The sequence below is a fragment of the Phascolarctos cinereus genome, unplaced genomic scaffold (genome assembly GCF_003287225.1).
Source record: "Phascolarctos cinereus isolate Bilbo 61053 unplaced genomic scaffold, phaCin_HiC Scaffold_5;HRSCAF=322, whole genome shotgun sequence".
In the NCBI taxonomy this organism is placed as follows: Eukaryota; Metazoa; Chordata; class Mammalia; order Diprotodontia; family Phascolarctidae; genus Phascolarctos; species Phascolarctos cinereus.
Window position 1 is genome coordinate 301537398 of NW_027555958.1, and position 26806 is coordinate 301564203.

At 36.3% G+C, this 26806-nt stretch overlaps 1 protein-coding gene across 1 annotated transcript; it reads right to left on the reverse strand.

Annotated features, from left to right (window-relative positions):
- Nucleotides 1-25163, reverse strand: TOP2A (DNA topoisomerase II alpha). Its single transcript, XM_020997649.2, has 35 exons — nt 25032-25163; nt 22809-22964; nt 22458-22548; nt 21924-21987; nt 20796-20941; nt 20432-20529; nt 19965-20177; nt 19578-19751; nt 19287-19388; nt 18425-18562; nt 18164-18302; nt 17250-17407; nt 16753-16878; nt 15841-15951; nt 15650-15755; nt 15308-15417; nt 14931-15023; nt 14355-14469; nt 14152-14273; nt 13379-13527; nt 11997-12228; nt 11651-11785; nt 11342-11542; nt 10877-11072; nt 9125-9216; nt 8853-9023; nt 8581-8664; nt 7192-7383; nt 5297-5387; nt 4032-4187; nt 3594-3723; nt 3087-3145; nt 2724-2870; nt 1600-1817; nt 1-1195 (listed from the first exon to the last, which is right to left on the reverse strand). The coding sequence occupies exons 1-35, from the start codon at nt 25053-25055 to the stop codon at nt 1058-1060; spliced, it is 4677 nt and encodes a 1558-aa protein (XP_020853308.1). The 5' UTR covers nt 25056-25163; the 3' UTR covers nt 1-1057.
- Nucleotides 25164-26806: the final 1643 nt, after the last annotated feature.

Genomic DNA, 26806 nt, shown 5'->3' on the forward strand with positions numbered 1-26806 from the left:
CACTTTTTTTAAGTACAAAAATTATTTTAATTCAACTACATAGAAAACATAGCAAATATTTACAAATACACTTAGAGAACACCACTCACAGATCACATAAACACATGTGACACTTATATACAGCAAGCTAAAGGGCTTCAAAAGCTTAAAGAAATTGATAGGGTTAATTCCAAACCTGTCACCAAATTTGAAGATCCTCTCTATATTACTAAGACACTAACATCCAACTGCCTTCCAAAATAAATGCCCATGCCACCTTGGAACCTTATCCTAGAAAAATCTGATACCAAGGCAGCCAATATCTATTTCTATAGGGTAGCAATATGCAACACTGTAACAATGCAATTGCAATGTGCAAATTTTGGCCAATCAATAATTTTGTACAAAATACGCTATCTCTTTGACCAATCTGACTAATTTTTCTTCACTATACTGACTTGTTAGAGGTATGAAGACATAAATTCACAAAGGTACCTTGGGAAGGGGACTATTTTAACTAGAAGATCTATAAAATCAAAGGGTTATTTAGTAAGGCATTGCCCACCTCTAAAACTAACGAGATTAACACTGAATGAACAAATTATTCCAGTCTCACTACATCTATACTTAAGCCAAAGTACCCCCCCCCCCCATATTGTATAGGTCAATGATAGGCAAATCATTGACTTTACATGACTGGTACTTTTTAGCTGACCTAAATAACAAAACTAATAGACCAAGAGAGAGAATTTGCACCCAAGGCTCAAAACTATAATCAGATTTAAAAAGAGAAAAATAACAAACATGAGGACTCAAAATACAAAGGCAATGATGAAATAATGTTGGTGACTGCTCAATTATACAGTATTGAGTTCTTAGAAGAAGGAAAGACTAAAAGTCGGGAGTAGTCGCTTTAATGCTACTAAAAATTCTAACATGGCAAAATATTTCAGTAGCTTTTGATCGAAAATACTCCTAGAGCTAGACTTATTCTCAGAGAATGAAACTAAAGGGTTTCAGAGAAAAATGACTTCAAAAGCAGTTTTGATACCAGTAAGATTAAAAATAATTACACATTTTAAAACATATCATCTTCATCTGATTCTTCCAGGTACTTAATAGGCTTCTTTGCTCGTCCAGGTCTTGCCCGGGGTGCCACAGGAGCTGAGCTTGAATTTGAGTCAATTTGGAAGTCATCATCCACTTTCTTGGATTTCTAAAAGTAAAAAAGAGTTTACAGAACTGGAAGTTAATGAAGGAACTATATTGTATAACTATAATAAGCATGTCACAATTCAAGAGGCTCTAATTTGTTCTAAATTTTAACATTGGCTTCTCAGGCAGCTAAAGGCCAGCACCAATATTAAGTGAGATGGTGGCAAATTAAGTTAAGAAAGAGATCTCTTTCTTGACTACGTATATACAAGTATGTTCAAAGTCAAGGGAGATGAAATTTTAAAGACAGAATATGTCACAGGGTTGCGAGGCTTAAATGAAGTAAGCGCTTCGAAAAATTTAAAGTGATAAATAAATGCTGGAAACATTTATTGCTACACTTCCCTTTTAAACCTCAAGCCACTCAGTAACAAATCAGGCCCATGTCTACTTCAAAAGACCCACCTTCCCTGCCTTGGCTGTTGATATGCTTTTTCCAAAATCGGAATCCGAGTCGTCAGAGTTGGAAGGCTTCCTTTTGCGAGGTTTCTGGCTTTTGGCTGGCACAGGCTTTTCAGAGGCTCCAGAGACGGAGTCTGGAGACGCTTTGGAGGCAAGGGCCTTTTTGCTTGTTTTCGGTGCTGCCCTTTTCTTTGTTCCGGCAGTAGAAGTGGAAGACTGACCTGAAATAGCCAACCCTAGGATTCAGAATGAGTCTTTGGATGTAGCTCCTCACTCTGTAAACTAGTTTTTGTTTGTCTGATTTTTTCAAATAATGTACTGACTACACTTTTTATTTAGCCTAGGAAAAGCCATTGCAACAAAGCCAAACATACACTGGAGAATCCAACTAGCTTTAATTTTTTGTATTTTTTCAACTATCTTAAGTATATAAACAGTTTACATTAAAGCGCTTATTTGAGCCATAGTTTGCTATTCTTGCTTCCTTTACACCAATCAAATGTTTAAATGTTTGTTGATTTTAACATGCGTCTGTCTCCTAGTGGAAAAAGCACTGGACTGGAAGTCAAAAGACTTGGGTTAAAATACTGACTTTACTAGTAGTACAAACCTTGGACAAATTACCTAATCTGTTCCAAACTCAGTTTTTCTATCTGTAAAATGGGCAATAGCATTAAGATCATTTTAAAGATCAAACAGATAGTGTATATCAAGTATTCTGGAAATGTTACAGCAATACGTAAATGATTAGAAACACAAAACAAAAGCTTGAATTTTTGCCCTAATTTGTAAACTCTAAGGTGTTTATAAAATGCTTCTTTCAAAACAACCTTCATGAGATAGGCAGTGCTTGATTTTATAGGTAAGAAAACTGGGGCTCAAGTGAAATGACTTGTTAAAGACTCTACATCTGGTACTCTTTCCATCATCTGGTTCCTAATTTAACACACTAAAATTAATCATTTAAGGGACAAATTATTTTTTACATAACGATGGTTGTTACTTCTGAAAGACTTAATTCTAGTAGCCATCCTACATGAATTCTGGGCATGATTTTAAAAACTGACTTACGGTAGCTAACTTACTAGGTATTCTTAGCATGAGTTATGTAAAATGTTTGGACTCACTCTTTGCTGCAGTCTTTTTCACTGTGGTGCTCTTTTTGGGAACTGGATCTGTAATCTCAGGTTCAACTAGAAAACTGTAAGCAGAAGAGCCTGAAGAAGCTGGAGCCATGTCCTTAGTATCCTCAGGTTGCAGGTCCTCAACTTCAGCTTGCAAAGACAGAAATATTAGATGAGTGAACTGAAAGTTCTTCTATTACTTTTAGTTCTCTAAATGCTAGCATAATATACATATGCAAAATTATTAACTTTATTATTTGCTAAAGGGAATAAAAGCAAATCAGCTAAATCTACCCAGTTTTTAGAAGTTTTTTTTTTAGCATAAGCACAAGCAAACATTTCAATAATTTTTATATATATACATACTTGATGAAGAACTTTTCTGTGGCTCCTCTTCTTTGCTAGTAGCTTGTCCTTTAGTTGCTCTAGAATAAAATTGTTTTTAGCAATTAGTAACTATCTCTAACCTACACATTAAGTAAATTATTATCACTTAACATTATGTTATGTTCAGTACATTATTAATACCTCAGTTAACATCATTAATTTGGTCTGTGAAAATGTGATGTTAAGCAAAATGTTACAGGGGGCAATGAACTCAAGGTGATTAACGAGATGGTAGGCTGGATTAGGTCTTGGCACTAACTCCCCAGATGACCTCTGGCTGGGCTGATCACCGACCGTTTGATTTGTAGCCAGGGCAATCGGTAAAAGACATGTCAGTAGGACTGATATCTTTGTTATGATGCATTAATAACACAATTGCATGAAGTGGGCTGGGGCAATGTGAAATGGAGTACGTCTCTACCAGTCACAATCTTTCCAGAGGCATTAACACAACAAGGGAACATTCAAATGAGCTCATATACTCACTTTGGCGCCCTTTTAACCTGAGATGAACTTCCATCTGATGGGATAAAATCCTCATCTTCATCTTGAAATTCCTCTTTAGAATCCGAAATATCGCTGTCTGAATCTAAATCAACTGTGTATTTGGTATTTGCTGTTATAAAACCCAAACAAAAAGTCAAAATGAGTAACATTCAGACATCAATTCCACAAAGAAAGGTGATTAAAAACAAAACTTTCTAAGAGCATTAAAAGATTACTAACTTCATTTTTGATGCAATAGTATTTCAACTTCCTCCAATCTCATCTCCTCCTCTAAAATTTTCATAGTTACTCCTCTATGACAAAACTATTCCTGGGTTTCAGTGCTGCCAACCATAACAGACTGTCCATCTAAAGCTTTAAGATAAAGGTCACATTCCAACTAGAATAGTACTTTACTTTTTCGGTAGTTTTTCTTACCTGCTGCGGTCCTGCGTAATTTAGTTTCTCTAGGGGGGACATAAAAGTCACTTTCGTTACAACTCATATCAGATTCTGAATCGGACCAAGGATTTTTCTTATTTTCTTTTTTGATTGGTTTGAATGGCAATTTGGTCTGCTTCTTTTGTTTGGTACCTTAAAGGGTAGAAAAGTAGAAAAGAATTAATTACCTTTACCCATTCCTTAGAAACATGTGTGAATCATTTTTTCCTTCATTTTCCATATGCAGTTAGTCACCAAGTTCTGTTGATTCTTCTCTTGTATGCCTTTCTCTCTACTCTGATTACTACTGCTCTAATCTAAACCCTTACCAACTCTGGAAGAATTACTCCAATAACTTCAATTTGACCTCTTCTCACACTAATCTAGACAACATATGCTGCTGTGCCAGGATAAATTTCCTAAATCGTAGGCTTTAAAGGTCCTCCTTAATCTGGTGCTATGGTACCTTTCAAAACTTATTTCCCAATAACTACTCCCCAAAACCTAAACACTCAACACCTTAAATTAACTTACGGTGTTTGCATACATTGTGCCCAAATTCCCATTGGTATATACTTAATGTAAAGCTCAAATCCTACATTTTTCATTCAGCTTTCATGAACTTCCTTAGTCTTTAGTATTTAATCTGTCTCCCTTTTTTAAATTTTATTTTTTGGTGAGGCAATTGGGGTTAAGTGACTTGCCCAGAGTTACACAGCTAGTGTCTGAGGCCAGATCTGAACTGCGGTCTTCCTGACTCCAGGGCCAGTGCTCTATCCATTGTGCCGCCTAGCTGCCTGTGTGTGCCACTCAATTAAGCACCTTCTTATAAGGCCTTATACTAATTGTGTATACTAATCTTAACTTTTCTGCTTTTGACTGTAAATTTATTTAGAGTACAGACAACATGTTACATTTCTTTTGTTTAACCCACGGTCCCCACTCTGTTCTGGGAATTTAATAAGTACTTGAGACATAAGAATTTACATTTTATAGTTCTTTGAGAGTTATAACACTTACCAACATAATGGATATACTACTTTAGTTTTTTTTTGACAAATAACTTGTCAATTTAAAATGTCATATGGTGTGCCATTAATAAAGTCCATCTATAGCATCATCCAAAAAGTCCAAAGTCCTGAATTACCAAAGCATGTCATCATAAGATGATTATTGCCCAGGAAGACAGCCTTTGCACCATGAACTCCAAAAGCTTTGATGTACTTCATGTAAGATTGTATTATTTATTTCCTTTAAATTACCTGGTTCTGTCTTAATCTTTTTATTCAGTCTTTGTTTCAGAGTTTCTGGTTCTATACTGTCATCTTGAGAACTTTCTTCGATACTTTCAGTCTAAAGACATAAAAACAAAGAAGTTAAAAGTTCTGCCAACTCCATATATCTAAGCACTGGCAATATGTAGGTACAGAGTGACTTTAGTAAGGCATTATTAGCATGACACTGCAGAGGAATCATACCTGTTCATCAATGTTATATAAAATACCCTGAGAATAAATTATTTTAATGGAATGGTCTTCATGAATAGGAAGAAACATAATTAGACAAAGGACAAATCCAAGAATGTAGAATTAAAAAGAAAAATGACAAAATACATTCTCATAGCTTGTTCCTAGAGGTCAAGAATGGTAACAAGGCCAAGAGCAACAGAATGGGAGCCAAAAGATTGAAGGTCAGATCCCAGTGGTGTTCTTTACTGTCTGGCCAACTGGGGCAAATCACTTGCCCTCTCTTGGTCTCATTTCTCTCATCTGTAAATGAAAGAAAGAGTTGAACTAGATGACCTTTAAGCTTCCCTTCCAGTTCTAAATCTATGAACTTACAAAATAAACGCACAATAATTGTGTACATCCTCAAAATCTAGAACAAAAGATTAAGAAAGGAAAGTCTTACAACTAACTACAAACAGAATATATTATCTGGGAGTTACTCCAAATGAATGATCCTACTATAGTGCATGCCTCATACAGAGTAGGCCTTCAACTAATGTTTCTTGAGGGGCAGCTAGGTGGCACAGTGGATACAGCACCGGCCCTGAAGTCAGGAGAACCCGTGTTCAAATCCGGCCTCAGACACATAATACTCATTAGCTGTGTGACTCTGGGCAAGTCACTTAACCCCATTGCCTAGCAAAAAAAAGGAACAACAAAAACAAACAAACAAACTCAAATGTTTGTTGAAATGGTATCTTAAATAGATGTTAGCTGTTGCTCAAAGCAACTTATTAGGAAGAAATCTTTTGGTAGCTAATACTTTTTCATTTTTAATTCCATTTTAAAAATTTTATTTATTTTTAGTTTTCAACATTCGCTTTTATAAGATTTTGAGCTCTAAATTTTTCTTCTCTCCCTCCATTCTCTCCTCCCCAAGACAGTATGCAATCTGATATAGGCTATACATGTATGATCATATTAAACATTTCCACAACTAAATACTTTTTAAAAAGCTTTGCTTTAATGAAGAATATCTCCAAAAATTATGTATTAATATTTTTCAATTAAGTAAGTATTTTCAAACTAAATGAAAGCCGATTTAGAAAAACTTAAGGGTGTACACCCATAACAAGGTTACCTTAACCAATGTTATTTCACAATATTTTAACACGTTAATAAACTCCATCAGAGTATCACATGCATTCTACGTAACATTGTTCTTGTGAAATTAACTTTTTCTGTAAGGCTATTTTGCCTTACATTCCTAAAACCAATTATCACTAGTTGAAGCATGCCTGTATGGGTCTTTCTTTAGGGATAAAGAATGCTGTAATATTGATCAATTCTCAGCTATCTCCAAAGCAAGTAGTACCATAATTACATTTACTGAATTTGGAAAAGAAAGTAGCATTTGAAAAGCTATTGACTCACACATTTTTTTGGGAGTGGGGAGGTAGGGATGATTAGACCTGTGATTTCATTAGGATGGTAAACTCTCTTAGAGAACACCTTCTGGCAATGCAGATTGACACCAGTTCTGCAACTTAGTCTCAGAGTTGCCTGAGGGCACTGAGAGGCTAAGTGACTTTCCCAAGGTCACATGAGCAATGTATGTTGGAGGTGGGACTTGAATCTAACCTTTCCTAACTTTGAGGCCAGCTCTTATTCCATGCTGCCAACTTTTTCAAAATTTCAAAATTCATTACCTTAATTTTCTTTCTGATTTTCTTTTCTGCTTCTGCTTTCATTTCTACAGTTACTCGAGGGACTACTCGTCTGCCACAAGGAGAAGGCAAAATTTCTGCCAGTTGACCTTTCTTTGCCTTTGGTTTCGCACCAGCTTTACCTTTACCAACAACACCCACTTGTTCATCTCGTTTTTCCTTGGCTTCAACAACCTAAACAAAGATTATGAAAAAGAAATCTTATGATATAACAGACACTGTCTAACACCCAAAAGGTAAATGATAAATAACCTTCTCTATCTAGTAGGCCAATTCTTGTAACAAATAAAAAGGGCTAAAAGAATCCAACAAAACCAACACCTCAATGGGTCTGACAACAGACAGAATCACAGTGCTAGACTTGTATGTGTAATCCTTGACCTTTCAAATTTCCTCCTGTGGCTGACCTCTGAGGTCTTTTTCAGCTCTAAATCCATGATACTCCATAAAATGAGGGAGTTGGACTAGATGAGCTATTTAAGGTAATTTGCATTTTAAGCCCTTCATCACTAAACATGGAATGATAATTTTTTTCTTGTTAAAGGAAATTTCAGGTCATCGAGTAAGATGATCTGTTTTTTGGTGGAGGCGGTGGGATGTGTGTGAAGGGAAGACAGAGGAATCTCTGAAATTATACTAGGACTAGTTAACTCTATAAGCAAATTTGATTTAACCCTTTTTTTTGGGGGGGGTAACTTGGGATAGTTCTCATAAATGAAAAGAGTATGGGTTTCTTTACGTCCTAAAGTTCATCTTACAAAGGTCTGCTGGCAATTCTCTTCATCCCAGACCTACGTGCTAGCTCCATTCTATGTTTTTGTTGTTCAGTCATTTTAGTTGTGTCCAATTCTTTGTGACCCTATTTGAGGTTTTCTTGGCAAGAGATACCGGAATGGTTTGCCACTTCCTTCTCCAGCTCATTTTACAGATGAGGAAACTGAGGCAAACAGGGTTAAGTGACTTGCCCAGGGTCACACAGGTACTAAGTGTCTGAGGCCAGATTTGAACTCAGGAAGACCAGTCTTCTTGATTTCAGGCCCAGTGTGCTTATCCACTATGCCACCTAGCTGTCTTCCATTCTGTGTAGGCACAAGAAACCCCCTCACCTTCAAACTTTAAAATCAAAGTCCTGTCCTCCTTTCTTGTCCCGAGTATACATTTTATGTTTTATATTTATGTTATTTATATTTGTTTTTATATTATTTAATGATTTCGTTGCATGGTAGGACTCTATCTGATATCCTATGTGTCTTTACATTTCTTATATTATTTCTAACCCCAAGTTATAATAATGCTTGTGAAAATGGCACATCTTCTTCTACTGCTACTTAAAACACCCAAACACACCCTCACCTAAACCAACCTACCCACCTCAAGTTCTTCAACAAAAACAGCAAGGTCTTCTCTCCATAAATCCGAAGGACTTTTTCGTTTTAAGGTCTCCAATTCTTGCTCCTAAATTACATAATCAGATAAAAATCAATGATATGCCAACCTGCAAAAACAGGAATATAGAGGGTGTCCTTCAAGTCTTAGAGTAGTTTTAAGCTACTGAAGCTCAAAATTGCAGCAACACTTTTGGAACACTCTATATAGGTAATGTATGTTACACCCAAACTCAACAATTAAAACGAAACACCTACTTTTGCAGTCCTCTGCCTGCAGAGTTCATCTTTCTTCTCTTTGGTCAGATACCAGAGAGGCATATCAAGAAGGTAATTAAAAGTTGGTCCAGAATCAGTGGTAGAATCACTTTTTTCAGTTTCTTTTTCATTTTCACTTTCTTCATTTTCCTCTTCATTGTCTCCTGGACTCTGAAAAGGGATTTAAAAACTTTCACAGGGAATGCCAGCATCCAGATATTATGATTTTTTGAGTTTTAACAAAAGATAAAGGAAGCTGATCAAGAAATTACCTTTTGCTGAGCTTCCTTCCAGGCCTTGATAGGATCTGAATCATATCCCCTCTGGATCAGAACCTTAATTAACTCTTTCTTTGGCTTATTTTCTAAAAAAAAATTAAGATTATGATACTCAATTATAAGCTTAACAAACTATATATTAAAAACAAGTATTAGGAATAGGATAAGTTTTCCCCTATTGTGTAACATAAAACCAAAAATTGGAAATCATCTTATATGATCCAGGTGCAGCAGCTGAACAGTCAACAGAGATCACCTTTGCAAGGCACTGGAGCAAATCATTTACTATCCTAGCAGCCCAAGTAGCTCTCTCCTGAAGGACTGTCATCAATAGTAGAGAGGATCTCCTCTTTAGGAGTTTTTTCCCAATAAAATTACAGGTCAGGACACCTTCCCACCTCCCCTCCAAAAATATTTACTAAAAACAGATGAATTCAAGTATGAGTCTTATTATACAAGCTGGTGTGAGAAAAGTCCTCTTTGCAAATTCAAGTTGCCACAAGGGGGCAATGAAATCATACCCAAATATCCTCTAACTCTTTTATTGAGGCAGGCAAACAGAAGATAGGCTGCTGCCCTTATGCCAACTCTAAGAGCCACAACCCCATTATTAGGTAGATTCTCTTCCAAAGACTTCAATGTATCCCTGCTATTATTAACTTCTCCTTTACAATGTGCACTTCAATATAGGGTAAAGCACTTTTATACTTTTTAAATGCATACAAACTATTTTACTTAGTGTAAGGAAATCTTGGGGCACAAACTATACACAGAATAACTTTTAAGTATAGTAATTTCACCTTACCCAATTAGTTTGATTTTGGCTTGGAGTATCACTCAAATGTTTTTGTCCTTCCTATACTGCTCTATCCCTTTACACCTAATATTTTAGTTTCTTTGGTAACTCTTAATGATCCTTTTCTCTCTGGTGTCTGAAATAGTCCCTTCTCAGTCTCCGGTTAGTTACTTGAGAACCCTGTCCTATGGAAATTTCCATCAAATTACCATATCCTTTCCTCTGTCCTAGGCACACAGCCAGTTTCCACCATTTCATGTCTCTCTCTATATATATTTCCATTTATCCTTGTATATTTTTATTTTCAATTCTTTTCCATTAGGCTAATTACTAGCCCATCCACATTTAAGTTAGGTGGCAGAATGCAGGGTTTTGACCTTGGAGTCAGGAAGACCAGAATTAAAATCCTGCCATAAGATATCAACTATATGACCCTGTGGCAGTCATTTAGCCTCATTTCTCTATTTGTAAAATGGGGATAACAATAGCACCTGCCTTACAAGGTTTGACAAGTGACTTCCACTTTGTGATTCAGGTTTTTTTCTTTAAAATGGGGATAATAGTTGCACTGTCTAGACCACGGGGATATTGTGAATATTAAAAAAGAAAGCATATAAAGTGCTTAATAAACTGCAAATTATTATACTGATGTGAGCTTCATCATGCTTCAATTACTTTGGTTGTAGTCATATAGATTAGCAAATCCACATATAAATTTTAGGATTTAATCAATAACAAAAGTAATACACTTTCAGTTAGTTCTGTCAAAGCCATGCTAGATAAACTATCAAACCGAACACAATTAATAGGAGGATTAGGTTTGGTGCCAATCCATGATCTGTCCATCAATCCAGGAAACTCTCCTCACAAAAATGTCTAATGGAAACTAACCTTGAATGTACAGTACTGTCTTGTATTTTAATATGGTACCTGTTGTTCTAGTAACATACCAATGACTATTTTCCCCTCTATCTTCTCTAGGATGAACCGAGCCTGGTTGTTCAATTTGGCAGATTCAGCTCCAAGCATTCCGGTAAGCCATTCTTTTCTCAGTCCATAATATTTAAGCCTCAGATCAAAGAAGTCTTTTAGGATATCCAGAGCAGTATCATACTTCTTTAGACAGCCAACATGATCAAAAAGCACCTTAAGTGAGAAAACATAGATTGGAATCAGGGTAGAAGAAATACTTTAAAGTAACTGTTATTTATATAGAATACTGTCTATTTCAATCAGATTTAACCTAAATAAAACATCACAGAAATAGTTTATTCCTTTACATAGATACGTTGGTACGCAAACGTAGCTTTGCTTAATGACTGTCTTTCAAATCTAAAATTAACAGAATCCATAAAATAAACAGGCACCATACATCTTTCAAAATACTAAGTTGTGTGAATACTTTTCAGACATACCATGGAATTACATGTTAGATTAGTCTGAAGTTTGAAGACTTTGTGCAATCCTGCATGCTCTGCTTGGGCCAATTTTTCTTCAGTCATCTTCACTATGAACTTCACTGTGGTATCAGTGTGGTACTCCCTATAGTCTGTTATGAGAGGTGGTGTCTTGTCAGTGCCATTCAACATGGGCTCCAGAACCTGCTCTTTATATACCTGAAAAAAGAACCCATTCTTAGGTAAGTCAAATGATTCAACAAGTGATAAAGGTCACAAGAATTAACTTATTTTTATCACAATCAAAAAACATAAAAAATATTTTACCTGGGTCCAAGTTCTGACTGGAAGCTCAGAGATTTCAATGGTTGTTGAATTTAGAATTGACACTTCACCACTGATAACGTATTGATTTGGAGCCAGCTCATCAATTGTACCTTTGAAATTTTTGTAACTAGGCAGCTAAAGAATAGGCAAAAACAAAAACAAAAACAGAAACCCAAACAGGTTGGTTTGTATCTTAAGGGTTTAAGGCCAAAATAAAGACTTTGGAAATGCTTAGTTCAAAGTTTTGATAAAAGATTTTATAATCAATTAGCTTATTACTTTTAAATGATAAATTAAAATGAATGATAAAGTTAGAATTAGATTCTAAATCATCTAGAATCATTACCATTGGTAAAGGTTCTTCTCCATCCATCAGACGTCTGATATTATTCACAACTTCTCGGACATCAAAGTTGGGGATCTTACAGGACCACCCAGTGCCAATCCCTTCTGCACCATTTATCAATACCATGGGAATAATAGGAATGTACCATTCTGGCTCTACACGTTGGTTGTCATCATATAAGAACTTCAAAGTCTGATCATCTTGCGGTGGGAAAAGCAACCGAGCCAATGGACTAGGGAGAAAAATCAACAAATGTTGATATTTTATAAAAATTCTGATTTTGTTCCGTTGTTGTAAAAAGAATGTTTTGTCTCATCTCTGGCAATTATTCTTATTTGTGTAATTAAGTAGGTAGCTTGTCCCCAAAGAAGAAATTAGAAACTATACTTCCCTCTCTCTTTATATGAGCAGGAGACTATGGGTATGAAACATTGTATATGCTGCCGCTTCTATGCACACCCTTATTTTAATTTTTATTATGAGGGACACTACCCTCCACAAATGATAATAAAAAAAGAGACTACTATGATCAATATAAGGGCCATTCTAGACTCTAGAGTACAGATGATGAAACCAGCTATCTATTACAGAGAGGTGAATTTGGGGTACAGAATGACATATACTTTTGCATACAGTTACTGAGGGGATGTGTTTGGCTTAACTATGAATATTTGCTATAAGAAATTTTATCTTTTTTTTTCTTTTTTCAAAGGAATGGGGGTAGGAGATAGAGATTTCTTCTGTTAACTACAAAAAATAGAGGTGGGGGGTGCTATAAATGTGGAATGATGCATGTATTTTCAGATGAAACCACTGTATTATTAGTTTTACTTAACTGTTTTACTATTGCATAAAATACATCAACAAAATGTTAAAAAACCAACTTATTTTAAGTACTTGCTAATTCATGTTACAACTGTCACAGAAATGTAAATGAAATAACTAGAATCATGGTTATTTGGTAATAAGTGCTATTTTTAAAAATTATACAGGACTGACCCTATATAATGTAGAACCTGAGCTATCCAAACTACTTGTAATAAGAAAGCAGGGGAAAACTGATAAATATCCCAGGAAAAGTATAGCTTGGGAAGGAGATTGTGTCTACTAAAAGGAGGCAAAGTTGTAGAAAAATCCATGATATTGAATACAAATGGTTGAAAATCAGCTTTAAATTTTCTCTGTTGTTTATAGAATAACCCTGGTATGTCCTGCTACTTGCAGAGTACCAAACTTTCAAGAAACCACATTTTTGGCATGTTTATTCAAGCATCTAAGTCATAAACACAAACTCTGACTAATTAAGATTTCTGAATTTCTAACTGACAAAACATGACACTTGAAGTTACCAAAGTTCCACTGAAACCAAAAGTAGACTTTACCTGAGCATTGTAAAGATGTATCGAGGGCTAGCAGAGTCCTTGCCCCCATGCAGCCTGGTACCAAACTGACCAATGGGCTGCAAGAGGTTGAGATTGTTGCTGCCCACAAAATTTTGAGCCAAATTAATAATGGTCATCATTAGTGACATCTGAAATTGGAAAAAACAAACAAACCCACAAACTTTTAATTATCAAGTCTTTTTCTGTAAAAGAAAGGAGCTGTATTAATAATCACAGATGGTGAAGCTATTATAATTCAAAATTTACTGTTGAGTGTTTCAGATGTTAGGAAATGGGCCTAATATTCTGTATATCAGAGGTATTAAACATGTGGCCCAGGGGGTCCAAACCAGATTAAAATGGAATTGAGAAAGATTAAATACAATAGAACATAGATAATGTTGATATGTAGTTTTCTAACTCAATATGTAGCATGTAGGGATCCTTAGTTTAGTGGCTCCCATTTCTATCTGACACTACTGCTGTATACGATTCCTTTTCTTAGGAAATTATATTACTTACTCCCACATTATCTATCAAAGTTATCACTATTATTAACAAGGACATCAAAGTAGTAATGGCATGAACCATCATCACTGAGCTTCTACTTTGTGCCAGTTCTAATGCAGCCACTCAAAGCAAAAAGCTTAACAAGTGATAATAAGCAATCAATTAATTAAAATCTAGATGTAGTATTAGACTCTTTCTGGTACTTCTTTCCATTGAACACAAGCTAATTCGAGACAAAAAGCAGCATTTTGTGAGTTTCTTACCTCACCATGATGATAAGAGGACATCTCAGCTACTGAACCAGCTAATTGGGCAACCTTCACTTCTCGCTTGTCATTTCTTTTGAAACATGTGAACAGGACTTTTCTCTGACCTGGTTTCAAACCTTCAAAATGAAAAAAATGGTAAATGTCAATTTGAACAAGATATTTCTCTTTTAGTTTAATAGTAAAGCAGATCAACTTACCATCCACCATTGATGGAATGGACCTCTCATTATCAGAGTTTGAGAATAAGATTAGTTCTTTATTTATGAAGTCATTATATGTTAGATGCTTAGTAGCTTTCCCATATAAGTAATCCTGAGGAATCAAAAAGATAATATTCAACAAAGATATTCTACAAGATAACTGTTTAGAGCAAAACAAAATAAAACAAAAACCCAACAACCCTATTCTACTACTATTGAGCATACTAAATGAAGTGGGAGAGTATAGTTTTGCACTTTTAATGTAACTCATTAGAAAATTACTATGAGTAAAAAGCCACTCTGTGTGTATGGTATGTATTAAAAGATAAAACAATCAACCAGACACTGGATAATAACGTGCAGCTGCTTTGCAGTCTCTTATGCTCAACCCAGCCATTTCAGTGACCTTCATACATTCAGCTAAATCACAATTGATTTCCCCACACAGAGTGGTGTTTGATCTAACAAACAGCTCAATGACTCAAAGTTGCTATAATCAACTGATTCAAGACCCATGAAAACGACAAGAATGAAAATGATGAACTTTACAGGACATGATTAAAGATATTTTACCTCAGGGAGGCCAAGTAACTTCCTCTGTCTTCTATCTTCCATGAAATGAGTTAGCCACTCTTTTCGATCATCAATTTGCTTTTTGCTAAAGGCCTATAAATTAAGAAATAAAAAGATGAAGTTGGTTTGGATGGCCTCTAAGGTCTCTTTTAGTTCTAAATGTACGATCCTGTGAATTATAAAAAGTTTCAGTAACAATTCTGTGTTAATCTTTCTCTGAAGCAGATCAGAAGCTTATTTCTAGGATTTTGATTGTTTCTTGAAGAATGAAAAAAAACCAGGTTCCTATAAAATAAACAAGTAAATGTTTAGATTGACCTAATCTGAAACTTTTGTGATTTTTAGAATTAGAAACCCATTCAATATGTCTAACTTACTAGGCTGATTGCAGCATCATCTTCAGGGCCAGAATATCTGAATTGGATTCGATGTCTGGACATATCTGAAAAGTATTCTTTAGCCTCTTTTGATGTACTGGTGCCCAAACCTGAAAAACCAAGGGAGCATTGATTAACCTTTGAATCTTCTATAAGAAGATTTACAGGAATGGGAAAAAAACACATCACACAAAATGTATGTTATAAGGCATATTTTGCTTCAAGTGTAAAATAGGTAACATCTGATAATTTAAAATTAGGATAAAATAACTAGGAGCAAATACAATGCTCTGTATTCTCTCTTAGTTTATTGAGCACTATACCAGAGGATTCATTACACACCTTTGTAATACTTGACTTTCCATTTTTTATGATTTTCAGTAGAACTTTTCCATTCTTCAAATTCAGGAAGGCTATAAAATGATAATTCCTGCTTATTTCTTGAAACCTGTGGTAAATACCATAGATCGTAAAACTTTAAAATCTATCTTGTTGCATCAAATTTGTTGAGGTACCTTAGAAACTGGATATACCTTTACAATAGGAGTGATAAATTCCTCCAGAAAACGATGTTTCAGAAGAGAGGGCCAATTGTGATGGATGAAATTAATCAACAAGCCTTTGATGTGAGAACCATCTTGATCCTAAAAAAGAGTTAAAACACAGAACAAGGATGCTTTGAAACCATTTAAGGTAGAATCTACTTTATAAATAAAAATACTTAAAATACCAACACTAATTCACCAAAAAAAAAATATTAATGTGAAGTGTTTGAAAGCCTAAATATTTACCATCACATAAAGTTTTAGTTTATGTTTTTAATTTACTTTTTTTACTTTTACTTTTAATTGTGTGTGTGTTTTTCCCCCGGATAGAAGGTAAGCCCCACAGGGACAGGGACACTTAACTTTTGTCTCTGTATCTCCAATTCCTAGCACAGTTACCTGGCACATAATAGGCAAAGTCTGATTATGGCAAAAAGATTAAAATTATGATTGTCCTACTAATAACCTCCCTCCCTTGCCATTTTCCAGAACAAAACAAAGTGTCTCAACCCATGAGAGTGAGGCAGTGTAATGTAGCAGATGTAGAGGGTTCAGTCTGAAATACATGGAAGATCTAGGTTCAAGTCATACTTTTGGTATATACTGGCTTTGTGACCCTGGGCAAGTCATTTAACCCTTTCAGTGAAGTTTCAGAGAAAGTGCCAGTCTTTACTAGTTCTGTGTATCATCGAAATCACAGGTTCAATCACTACCCTTCTAGTCCACACACATTTAAAGCTATGCACATAAGGTACTTAAGAGTAGAAACACAATGCTTCATCCTATAAACCCTCAATAAAATCTGATTAACCATGATGGTGACAATATTAGCTAGACATGCAAAAATGAAGCTCATTCAGCTTACTTTAATCATCTTAAATATTTTATATTGACTCTAACCTGATCTGTCATAATCATGATTTTTCCGTAGCGGAGACTCTTCAATGAATCTGCATCTTCATAGTTTTTCTTATATTGAAGACCCACAATCTTAATGATATTGTTAATTTCAGCATTTTCCATGATCTGGAAAAGATACACACAAATGACAAAAAACATTAGTTTTAATTTTAGTTACAGCTTACTTAGTATAAGTAACACCACGTTTATGCCTTACCGTCTTTTAAAATTATTTTATCATAGTATTCTTTTTCTTTGTCAAGTGATCAGTCTGTGCTTAATTATTGTAAAATTTTTCTTCCCTTACAATGACAGCAATAGCTAGGACATTAATGTTTTTTTGATACTAAATATTAATGAACCAGAAGGCTAACTATTAAGTTGATTTATAACAATAACAATTTATAACATATTTTGAAATGCCTAAAGCAGAAATATTAAACCAACAATAAATCCTGAATTAAAATTTCCTAGATCTTAAAGGTATTTCCACTTACTTGTTTATGAGAGGCTTCTCGTACGTTGAGTATTTTTCCTCGAAGGGGGAAAACACCATACTTGTCTCTCCCAACCACACCAAGGCCAGAAACAGCTAAAGTTTTGGCTGAGTCTCCCTCAGTCAAGATAAGTGTACAATCTGTAGAGTTCTTGCTGCCTACAATGCCAAATTTCACAAGAAATCAATTCCAGTAGCTGACACCAGTGTTGCAAGCCTACACATTTGGTATTCTTTTCAATTTATAACAGGATATCATTAAGACATTATTTAATCAGATAGCTTGGGGTGGGGAGCAGATAATTTTTTTTAAAACCTTAAAGACAGTTCTATAGAAAGATGGCTATTCACAAAGTTGATAATATTCAATGATGAGCTATTGCTTGCTAGCTAAAACAAAACAGTCAAGAACCAGGCTTACACATCTCATGTGTGAAAGCTCTTTTGAGGTGTGTTCTCTTTTATATTAAAGGAGGTTTTGTTTTACAATTTTTTTTACAAACAATTTTTATGAACATTAGCTAGCACCTGCTGTTGAATATTACATTACTATATTATTCATCTTAAGAAACTCTTGATGTTCAACATTCAACTTTGTCATTCTTTTTTTTTTTCCCCTTTCCTTTTTGGTGAGGCAATCGGGGCTAAATGACTTGCCCAGGGTCACACAGCTAATAAGTGTCAAGGATCTGAGGCCACATTTGAACTCAGGTCCTCCTGACTCCAAGGGCAGAGCTCTACCTACATTGCCACCTAGTTGCCCAACTCTGGCATTCTTACAAGATTCCAGTTCAAAGTTAGTGATAAGACCCTGATTGCTAAAATAAGATCTATTCTCAGGAATCTATGTTATAATTCATAAGCTGAACAATGAGATCTAAAGCTCCAAATGATCTAATGTCATCAAATGTATACCTGCATCATTGGCATCATCAAGTTTAGGAATTCCTTTGATTCTATTGTGTTTAACAGCCGAACACTTTTTATTCAACTGGACTTGGGCCTTAAACTTCACCCAATTTAGTATGCTTTCTACAATTCCACAGCCAATTGCCTGAAATAGAAAAGATACACAAGAGTTTTTAAAACAGTGGGTAACATATATACCATAATTTTTTCAATTGAGATATGGTTATTAAAAGGTCTATTATAGTCTCTGTAATTGTATCAACTCACAGCTTTGATGAATTTTTCACTCAATTCACATTTTGAACCAAAGCTCTTGGCCTGCAGAGTCATATTTTCCTTAGTCTGGGAGTCAAAGGTCGGGTTTTCAATTAAGGCATTCACAAAAATCCACATGTGGTTTTTCACCTGCAGCAAAATTTAATCATTAAAAACTCATCTGTAACTATAGAATAAAGTACAATAAGCACATGGTTGCCTGTTTAGGTTATCCCTCAGTTTCTTAACATCATGTGTCCATTGGAAAGAAAACTTAAGAGCCTGTCCATGTATTTGAAACATGAAGGACAAATGGACACACTGCATCTATAATGAAATTGGAGAAGGAAAGCAGACTGGATTGTCTTCAGGAAACTCTAATTCTTTAATGATTCCAACCTTCTCTTAGAAACCAAAGCCCATCTTTCAAATGCCAATATTCTCCTGGTGGTATTGCAGATTTACAAGACAAGGATCCCAAGTTTCCAAAGAAATGAAATCTAGTACAACCCAGAAGATAGAGAGAACATAGGGTAGGCGAGTGTTGACTAAGATTGATAGAATTTTAAAAACATGAGTAAAAGATGTCATAACACAAAGGCAGAGAGGTGAACAGACTGAGTGCTCCACTTATATTCTCATGATGTAAGGAGAAATTGAGAACAAATCTCTTGCACATTAAGTGGACTTCCTTGTGACAAAATTAGGAAAGGACACGGGCAACTCATACAGGATGCATATGTATGTATATATGGGTTGGGGTTCATGTAAATATTGAGTATCTTTGTCACTAGCATAATTACATGACTTTAGGACAGGAAATTTACTTATACTATTCTCTCATTTTTCCCACAGTAATAACAAGTGTTCATACCTGATGTGTTTTTACAGCAACACCCCCTTTGTTCTTTTTCTTCACAACATCAATAAGTCTACTTACAATTTGATCAGCTACATAATCAACATGTCTGCCACCCTAAGGAGAAAAACAGTAAAATGTAAAAGCCAATAGTCTCAGACCATTATCGCACCAAAAATTCTTGGTTATTATGTTGTAAGCTTAATAAATGCTAAAATGTCCACATATTAATATAAACCAATTTTAAAAACAGATAATAGTAAAAATAAGCTTTCATGAATGACCAATTTAAATATAAGAAATTACCTTGGAAGTGGCAATGCTGTTGACAAAGCTAATTTGCTGGAAGCCTTTTTCACTCATAGTTAAACATACTTCCCACCTGCTGTTTACTTCTTCATGGATAATTTTCAGTGGGTTGCCAGTTTCATCCAATTTGTCCTTCACATACAAATCCACATAGCTACGGAATCCTTTTACCTGTACCAAAATAATAGTAATTACTTTGTTTCTTCCTATAAAGTGCATGCTAAAATGGGTATGATTATAACAATTCCTTAAAATCCAGTGATACAGGGTGATGGATGAAAAATGTTTTGGAAATAGCCAATATACAAAACAAAAGGAGATAGTTTAGGAGGTTAGGTAGTGGTGAAGGAAGAGATACTTAAAAAACAAACAAACAAAACTCACAGGCAGCCTATTTCCATTAAGAAAGACTTTGACATCTTTGGTGGAACCAGCAATATCATATGCTCTTCTAGACATCAAGGCAACAATATCCTTATCTAGACTTGTCATTTTAAATTTAGACAGATCAGGGTGGAAGGTGATACATGTATAGTCTTCTCCACTATAGGGCTTGAGAATCATTTCACCTGCTTTTCCCATGTTATCCATCCAGGTCTGTGGAAGTTAATAGAAAAAAAAGAAAGTTAGTAAAAAACTTTCAAATCGCCTTATAAATAAATCAAGATAAAAAGATGCCAAAATTATGTGTGAACCTCAGCACACATTAAACATAAGGAAGCATTTTAAGGGACTAATTTCACACAATATCAGGAATTGTTTAAATGTTTTGAATTACATAACATCCATAATAAGGACAATGGCACAATCTTATGCTGTTTATACCATGAAAATCAGGGTCTGATACATACCTGCTTAAACAGTTTCTTATATTCTTTACAGGCAGTTTCCACTGTAAATTTGGTACTGAATATATTGCATAATTTGGCTCCATATCCATTTCGACCACCTATGTTTTTTAAAAAGACAAGTAAAAGCATAAATTGCACTTTAACCTCCCTCAATAACTTATTCCTCAACTAAACCACTTCATAGCTTGTGAATATAGGTGTATGTCTATTTTAACTACACAGTAACTGGTATAGTATCAAAATCACATTTTTTAACTACTCAAAAATCCTTCTATCCTTAAACCAATCATCCAAAGATTGATAAATGATTGAGTTTTGAAGATATAATTTTTAGCTACAGTTTAGTGGTTTTCAGACATCTTACCTGTGACCTTCTTCTCATCATCATCATAGTTGCTGGAAGTCAAGAGTTGTCCAAAGATAAGAGCTGGCACATAGACCTTCTCAACCTTATGCTCTACAACAGGAATACCTTTCCCATTATTCCAGATACTAATTGTATTGTTTTCCCTGGGGAAAAAGAAATTTAAATTTTATTTAAGATTATAAAAGGCTGAAGATATACTTATATGTGTATTTTAGTGGATTGAAAATTTTGTTAGTTTAAATGAACATTCTCATATCCCTCCTAGAATTGAACATCATAATTGCTTTCTTACAAAACCCAATAAACTATTTGGAAAGGAAAACTGGTGAGATGTGAGCATTCTCAATGCTACACTGGCAGGAAAAGGCACCAAAAAACTCGACTCTTTCCAACACCTGTGTTGACAATGATAATGTTACAAAAATATGTGACATTGTCATACTTTAGGGTAAACAGGGAAAGGGGATATGATCTATGCCAAATGGAAAGAAAAAATGACAAACCTGGAAAAATATTTTGTAGCTTTAAAAAAAGAGTCACCTATATATATGCATGCATCCTTCCTGCTAGTTTCCCCTTATATCCTTTCTCTGCTCCACTACCCAAGGACAGCTATTGAGACACAAATAGAATAACTAATCCATTCCCACTTTCCACTAATAATAATAATAATATTACATGGAATTTTTTGTTGCTTCTATTGCATTATTCTAAGCAAAATTTTAAGAGAACAGAAAACATATTTTAGTTGCAATTAGGTACCAATGCTGTTCTGATTATAAATATTGTATATTGTAGGGAACAAAAGAAAAGAGCATTTCATATAAATTTGCAGAAACACTATAAGGTAGGATAATTTTAAAAGTTCATAACAGTTGGTCACTACAGCTCATTTCCTTACTGGAAAAATACAAAAAGTAGATCTCACCACAAGTCAGTAGGCTAGTGGCCTATGTAGCCGCTTTGTGGTAAGCCCTGCTCTGAAGAGGATCATTTATTAATCGGGGAAGCCAGACTATTTAATAACACCATCTGCTGGATCATTATGAATAGAATGGGAAAAAGAAAAAGCTCTGGCCTCAAAATACTAGGGATTTTTTCAATAAGCTACCCAAAAGAACTTACGAATCTATTGTGACTTTAATACAATTCATTTTCGGGTCCCTTTGCTTGTTGTCTGCGGCATTTACTGAAAGAGTAAAAGAATGATACTTTTTAGAAGACATTCAAGTCTATTTTCAAAAAGATATATTTATATTCCAAAGAAAGACCTCAACTCAATTGAGAAAGCATTGATTATAGGCAACAAAGACTAGCTCTGCAGCCAGAAATCTCCATTCGAACTCCAGCTTGGCCACCTTCCTCACTGTCTATAAAAATGGAACTATTCCTACTACTACTACTGCTCATGCTATCCATTTATGTCACAGGTTGTTGAAAAGCACTAAAAATCAAATATAAGAATAATAACTAAAAAGGTGAGCTATTATTAGAATAAGTTTAGTTTTTATATGCTTTATACATATTAGAGAGCTTAAAGCAAGGTCAAATACTATACCTATTTTTGATTGTATAGACTATTTGTGAGCTACAACTGGAGTTTAGAAAGCTTTTACTATGTCAAACTTTTAGTCTTATCCTTTACTTGAATTTACTTACCTAAAATTTCATCAAAAATTTTGTATAATCCAGGAACAAAAGTTACATCTCTGTAGTTAAGTCCAACTTCTTCATCATAAACCCACATTTGCTAGAATAAGGTCAAGACATTTTAAAGGTCAGTTTATTATTTTCTAAATTGTGCCTTACAAATAAACTAGTCATCACAGATTTTTTAAGTTTTCTAAGTTGAACACTAACAAAATATACTTTTATTGAAAGCATTTTATGACTAAGGTTTTCGAGATTTGGCAAACTATAGCACGTATAGGTGAGATGAAGAAAACCCCCCAGAAAGAATTAAGGCCTAGAAAAACAAACATCAAACTTCACTTTATCAGTTTTCTTTACCTGGGTCACAACCTCCACTGAGCCAATATAGGTATCAGGGCGGAGCAAAATATGCTCCAACTGGGTTTTCTTTTGATAGATTCTCTCAACAGACACTCTTTTCTTTGTGTCCTCATTTTTCTTTATTTTATTAATTTGTAGATTTTCATTTACGGGCTAGAAATTTAAAAAAAAAGAAAGGAAAAGCTTATAACTATAGTCTTGAAAAGAAAATAGAAAAATCCAAAGCAACATTTTAATAGTTAAGGGTACAGTTTACAAAGTTGAATATAGTACTAGTACACTTTAGGAGATGATCACTGAATCCTAGCAGTTAAAAACCTCAAGAACAGTTTCTAAAGCACCCCGAGAATAAGGAGATTGCAAAGACTGTATTTATCTACAATTAAGGAGTACTTATGCCCTATATCCATTTTCCTTTGAAAACAGTGATATTCACCTTACAGAAAGGAAAACCTACACAGGTATGGGCATTATATACATGAAAAACCCAACACATATAACTATTGCATGGTTTCAGATACATTCAAACTATAAATCAAATCACATCCCTGGGAAACATACAGAAAAGGTCTATATTACTATACAGGTGGTCTGGAATAACCGAAATTATGATATTGTTTATGATCCATCAGAAAGCTTAAAGTACAAACACATCAAATACTATTCATGCATACATTTGATCGTATGGACTATTCGTTGGGCTTGGAGTCAGGAAGACCTTTTGGCAAACCCAATCTGTCATTTATTAGAAGTTATTGTACTCTGGGCAAGCCATTTAACCCTTACTTCAATCAAGCAGCTCCCTAGGGTTCACCTACAGAGAAAGGTTTTGTTTTGCCTCGGTGGGGGTCGTTTCTGATGCTGGCAAATACGTAGATAGCTCAAATTTCAAAAATCTACACACAATTTTTTTCTTTTTATCTTTAGATTAGTGCCATGAGTGCCAAGGGGGCAGAGCTTCAATATTATTTGTTGAGCTCTCTTACTGTTATAAGAAAAACATACATGTGCTACTAAGGGCCAAGACTCAAGGTTTCCTGGTCCTATTCCTTGATTTAGTTAGAACCATATTAAAGCCTAAATAAAAATGGTATCAAAGTTAGATCACATCAAAAGTTGATAAAGAGCCAGAAAAAGGGACTTGGGAGTGGTGGTGGTGGACAGGCTTTGTATCAAAGCCCCTAGTTCCTCAATGATTTAAGGAAAAGAGCCCTAGGGCCTTCGAGAGGTGTTGTGCATAGGAAAAAAAAAAGGGGGGAGATTTGGGTTAAAAAAACTCAGCTCTTCCTAGTCAGGATGTTGGGACCAGTCAGTCACTTAACCACTTCCTGGGCCTTGTTTTCCTCATCTGTAAAATGGAAGTCCAGTCAATAAACATTTGTGATTTCTAAGGACCCTGAGGGAGTTCATGGAAGGGGGGGGAGGAGGGAGGACAAAAGCTTTCTGGATCTTTCTATGGGGGACCAGGACCCCAGGGACCGGACAGCCAGCCTGCCACCAAGGGCCAAGCAGGGGAACCAGGGGAGTTCGGGCATTCTTCTCTCTGGCTGTCTCCTGTGCCCTCGCTCCTCTGCTCTGACTGCGAACATCCCTAGCTTCCTTCAAGTACTAACCAAAAGCCCATCTTTTACCAGGGTTGCCTTCCCAACCCCTCTCACCTCGCAGTGCCTTCTATCTGTTAATTATTTCCCATTTATCCTGTATACAGCTCACTCTGAGGTATGTGATTGCATGTTGCCTCCTCCCCCATTAGACTGTAAGACGCTTGGGAGCAGGCCTGTCTTTTGCTTTTTTTTTTTTTTGTATCCCCAGTTTGGCGAAGAGCCTGGCACACAGCAGGTGCTTACTAAATGTTTATGGACTGACTGATTGATCCAGTCTTCTCGCCCTCGGACATCGGCCAAGCACTCGTTCCCCGTCACGGGCCTCCGGACACCACGGGGCAGGCCCCCTGCTCCCCATCCCCCTTTTCACCTACGCGTCCAGGACGCTTAACCCTTTAAGGGGACGGTTTCCGAGATTAGGCGCAACCCGGGGCCCCAGTGAGGCCTGCGATGACCCCTGAGCCGGGGGCGGAGGTCGGGGGTCATTTTCCGGGGGCCTCTGTCAGGAACGTGGGGGAGGGCTCCTGGCAAGGCCAAGGTCCCGGGGACTAAGTAACCCAGCCGAGGCCACGGCCCCGGGAGGAGCCGAAGCCACGCTCCGGCCTCCCATGCTTACCTGCAGCGGCGACAGATCCTCCATGCCGGGGGCTGTGAGGAGAGGCAGCGAAAGCTACTGAAGAGACGCGACAGGCGAGCGCTTAAGGGGAAGCGGCCGCACAACCCGCCGAAGACGAGGGGCCGTTACGCGGGCTCCTTTCAAAACTACACTTTCCCCGCCCGCCCGAACCAGACTGACCAATCACAACCCGGCTCTCGTCGCCTGGGCGACCACGAGGGACCAATCACCGCGGGGGTCTCAAGTAACCCAATGAGCGTCTGAGGAGTCCTATTCGAATAGGCCAGTCAAGACGGAGAAGGCGGGACCCTGGGAACTTTCAAATAGGACCAATTGGAGTCGGGATCGAGAAGATGGGCAGGAGATTGTACCAATGAGAAGGAAGTAGCGGTTTGCCCTCTGGAAGGCTTGGAGAAACCACTTGGGCGGGCGTTTGAAACAAGGAAGAAGGAGCCCGGGAATGAAAAAGGGGAAGGGGTTGGGGGGAAGGCTGGGGTACGGGGGCGGGGAGAAGCGTCTCAAGCTACACAGGTCCTCCAGGTATCCCTAGATCCCAAGCCTAACAGCGCTGCCCAGGGATCCTATAGGATTTAGATCTGGAAAGGGATCGCCCGCTCCAACCTTCTCATTGACAGAGAAGAGGAAAAAAAAAGGCACCGAGAAGTTAAGCGATTTACCCGAGGTCGCACAGCAGAGTCAGGATTCAAATTCAAACACAACTCCACACTCTATGCTCTCTAAACTGTGTGTTTTTTGATTATCCTTTTATTGTTATTTCCACAATGCTTTATATTCAACAGTTCCAGAGTGAAAAATAAAAATAACTGGCAAGTAATTTTTACATTAATAATAGCTATAGCAGAGAATCCATGAAGATTTTTGCAGCACCGCAGGGTCCTGTTTGAAGGCATTACTCTAAAGAGCTTAATTCCTATATAGCTTTATTTAAATTGAAGACTTTTCCTTTTCCTATTAGAATTACAAATGGAGTTTGTTGGTATAAATACAAATACACAAAAATGGGAGCTAGAAGGGAGTGGGGGAGGAGAGGAGATGCACCCTGGATCTGATCTCCAGCTATCTCCAACAAATTCCTCCTCTATCTTTGTCGTGTCTTTACGGCCTCCTTTCCAGATGACTACGCGACAAGCTTGTCTTCCCAAAGTTTCTAAAACCCTTAGATGATCTGACCATTCCTTCTGCTACTGAACTATATATCTGTCCTCCCCTTTACCATTAAACTTGAGAAAGTCTTCTACACTTGGGTGCCTCCACTTCCTGTCTTCTCATCTCTTCTCTCCTAAACTCTCTACAGTCTGGCTTCTGACATTATTATTCATCTGAAACTGTTTCCTCCAAGTTAACTAACCATCTTGATCTCCAGATTACCAAATCTAATAAATAGCCTTTTCTTATTCCTTGACCTTCTTGATTGACCTCATGGACACACTGTTGATCACTTTCTGCTCCAAGACCTATATTCTCTTTCCTTAATGGGTTTTGCTGAAGCTGCTCTCTCCTGAATTTCCCCTCTTGTATGGCTAAATTGCCCCCTATATCTCTTCTCCCTCTCCACTCCTAGCCAGCCATCAAATAAAACTATAAACTTTTTTTTTAAGAAAAAAGAAAAAGAAGGAAGTCAGCAAATCTGATTGATATGCTGAAAAAAAGCTGAAAACATATGCAATGTTCTATATCATTTGACTTCCCATCTTTGTTGTGTGGTTTGTCCTCTGCTCTTGAAAAGGACCATGACATCAAGGAGATGATGACAT

Bases quoted from the DNA above. Each gene is read 5' to 3' on its own strand.
- TOP2A (XM_020997649.2), bottom strand. From the start codon at position 25,055: ATGGAGGATCTGTCGCCGCTGCAG. The intron at 15,418-15,649 runs GTGTGTAATGAA...TTGGTTTTTCAG, and splicing joins GAAAGTCAAGTATTACAAAG to GTTTGGGCACCAGTACATCA. The intron at 15,024-15,307 runs GTAAGTTAGACA...CTTAATTTATAG, and splicing joins ATGATGCTGCAATCAGCCTA to GCCTTTAGCAAAAAGCAAAT.